General features: G+C 27.5%; 1 protein-coding gene across 1 annotated transcript in view; it reads left to right on the forward strand.

Moving 5' to 3' along the window:
* The window catches only part of LOC107474688 (zinc finger protein WIP2-like), a 4069-nt gene extending 1797 nt beyond the window's left edge, over nucleotides 1-2272 (forward strand). The window contains exon 2 of the mRNA XM_016094327.3: nucleotides 1686-2272. Within this exon, the coding sequence (XP_015949813.1) occupies nucleotides 1686-2132 (447 nt within the window). The 3' untranslated portion in view covers nucleotides 2133-2272. The remainder of the gene's footprint in view (nucleotides 1-1685) is intronic.
* Nucleotides 2273-2685: the final 413 nt, after the last annotated feature.

Here is a 2685-nt window from a genome sequence, read left to right on the forward strand (position 1 = left end):
TTTAACAAGGTCGTTTTCTTGTCCGTCAGTCCTAACTACTAAAATTATTTTATGCTTTTTTGCATGGTAAAGCAGGACTTAATTAATTTATTTAATATATATAAAATGAAATTAAAGTGATCTTTTTTTTTCCTGAATGAAACTGTGAGTGAGATCAGAATTCAGATCCTTTCCTTTTTGTTGATTAAACTACTCAGGCCAATGTTCTTTATGCCTCTATCTTCTACATTGAAGTCTGTGCTTCTTCACATATCTATGATCTATCTAACTATCTTATTAGCATGCAGCCAAATAATAATAAATAGTATACAACTGAAAATTGTGCAGTTTCTTCTTCCAGATCGCTCAGAAAAAAATGATATATCATTCATGTATATTAATGAAAGTATAGGAGATCAATATTTTTTTAAACAACTTAAATAATATGTTAAGAAAATAATTTTAATTTTAAAAATTAAATTTTGAATTAATTAAATATAATCTTTATTTTTAAAAGTTAGTGAACCTAAAATACAATTTATTATTCACGTTATTTGCATCTCTTATTATTTATTTAACAGAACTGCTATCTTACTCATCATTTTATATACTCGTGTGTTGTAACAAAGATTTTACATTGTTTCTTAATAATCATTTGAACTATATATATGTCCTTATTCTAATAAGCAACTAATAAATTTTTTTTTTGGATTGTAACTAATAATTATTAATATATAAGTAAGGATGCTAATAATAATTTGGAGCGGAAAAGGAAGTAGTAATAATAGTATACAGATGTTCCTTATAAGTGGCTAATGTGTGACAATAATTGTTGTCTATGTCATTTGTCAACTACTGCAGATGATTGCTGGATATAAATGAATTATGAACAATAAATAAAAAATAAATAAAATGGTGCATTTAGTTTCTAAATATTGGCAACTTCATGATCATTAACGTGATACCAACGCTCTAAAAAGTTACTGTAGTTGGCCTATCTTGATTTGTTTTTCACCAATATACAACTTTTGTTTATTTTGTTTTTTATGCTTTTGTGTTTCTTTCTTTTTTCTTCAATAGATAATAATTACTTATTAACTCTCCTAAAGAAAAGTAAAGGGCTACATTAAATTTCGTTATCTCAATATCCGAAAACCAAACCTCCTCATCCAAAATTTTAAAAGACATAATAAATCTAAAACTCAAAACACATTCCACTGCTGGTAGAAAGTAATTATTGGATGGCCTTCTAAACTAGCCAAATTTTAAATGCTTATCTTTAAGAAGAGTAGTACATCAAATTTTTTCATCTCTCAATTTCAAAACAAACCTGACACTAAATTCAATACTAAAACTAAAAGCAAATTAAATTTTAAAAATATTTAATAAACAATAACATTTAATCTAAAATAGTTTAATTTTTTTTATTTTACATTCCATAATTACTACTAAAATAAATAAATAAATTTAAATATATTAAATATATAATTATAAATTTTAAATTAAATAAAATAACTTGGGATTATCATACATTTCCTAACATTACTCTTAAATTCTAGTAACTTTATTAATTTAGCCTTCATAAAGAATCAAAAGAACACATAACAATCAACAACATAACACACATTAAAATCTTGCAAGTTTTAATAAATAACCATTAATCCATGTATTCTTTTCTTTTCTTTTTTTTTTTCTCATTTAATTAGATGCATATGTGGGGGCATGGATCACAATACAGAAAAGGTCCTGAATCTCTAAGAGGAACTCAACCAACAGGTATGCTTAGGCTTCCATGTTATTGCTGTGCACCAGGTTGTAGGAACAACATTGACCACCCAAGATCAAAGCCATTGAAGGATTTCAGAACCCTCCAAACTCATTACAAGAGGAAGCATGGGATCAAGCCCTTCATGTGCCGGAAATGCGGCAAGGCCTTCGCCGTCCGAGGCGATTGGCGGACGCATGAGAAGAATTGTGGCAAACTTTGGTATTGCATCTGTGGATCCGATTTTAAACACAAGAGGTCGCTTAAGGATCATATAAAGGCTTTTGGGAGTGGACACGCCGCGCTTGGGATCCACGGCGGATTATTTGAAGAGGAGGAGGAGCCGGCATCTGAAGTCGAACAAGATAATGATGAACTCAACCAGTAAATACAATAAATTTATTATACTTTATTCCGATCATAATAACTATCACTTCAAAATCTTTTGGTATACAAAACAATAAATATATCTAAACAAAAATATTCAGTTTAGATATATTATTTTTGTAAATATACCAAAATTTTTAAAGTGATAGTTAAAATAAATCGGAATAAGTATACGTGATATAATTTTCTTAATTAGTTTCAGAACTTAATTTTGAGTTGAATCTAAGGCCATGGCTTCCCAATATTTGAGAACAACGTATTTTTAAATGCAACAATATATATAATTTTAATGGAGGCCAAACTTTATTCATGGTAAACTAAAGCCAAAATGAATGTATATCCAACTTTTTCTTCTAATTTTTTCTTATGTATAAAACCTGGTCTTTTTCCTCATTAAGCTTCTTAAGGCATTATTGCCTAAAATTTAGTACTTTATTTCCTTTTTAATGAATTTAATCAACTTATCAACTAAAGCTAATACGTTAATATACTATATAGGAAAATGTTTAGTTATTCTAATAATTATAGTCATTAATTTTTTTAAAAAATTTCAC

This window comes from Arachis duranensis, chromosome 2 (genome assembly GCF_000817695.3).
Source record: "Arachis duranensis cultivar V14167 chromosome 2, aradu.V14167.gnm2.J7QH, whole genome shotgun sequence".
Classification (NCBI taxonomy): Eukaryota; Viridiplantae; Streptophyta; class Magnoliopsida; order Fabales; family Fabaceae; genus Arachis; species Arachis duranensis.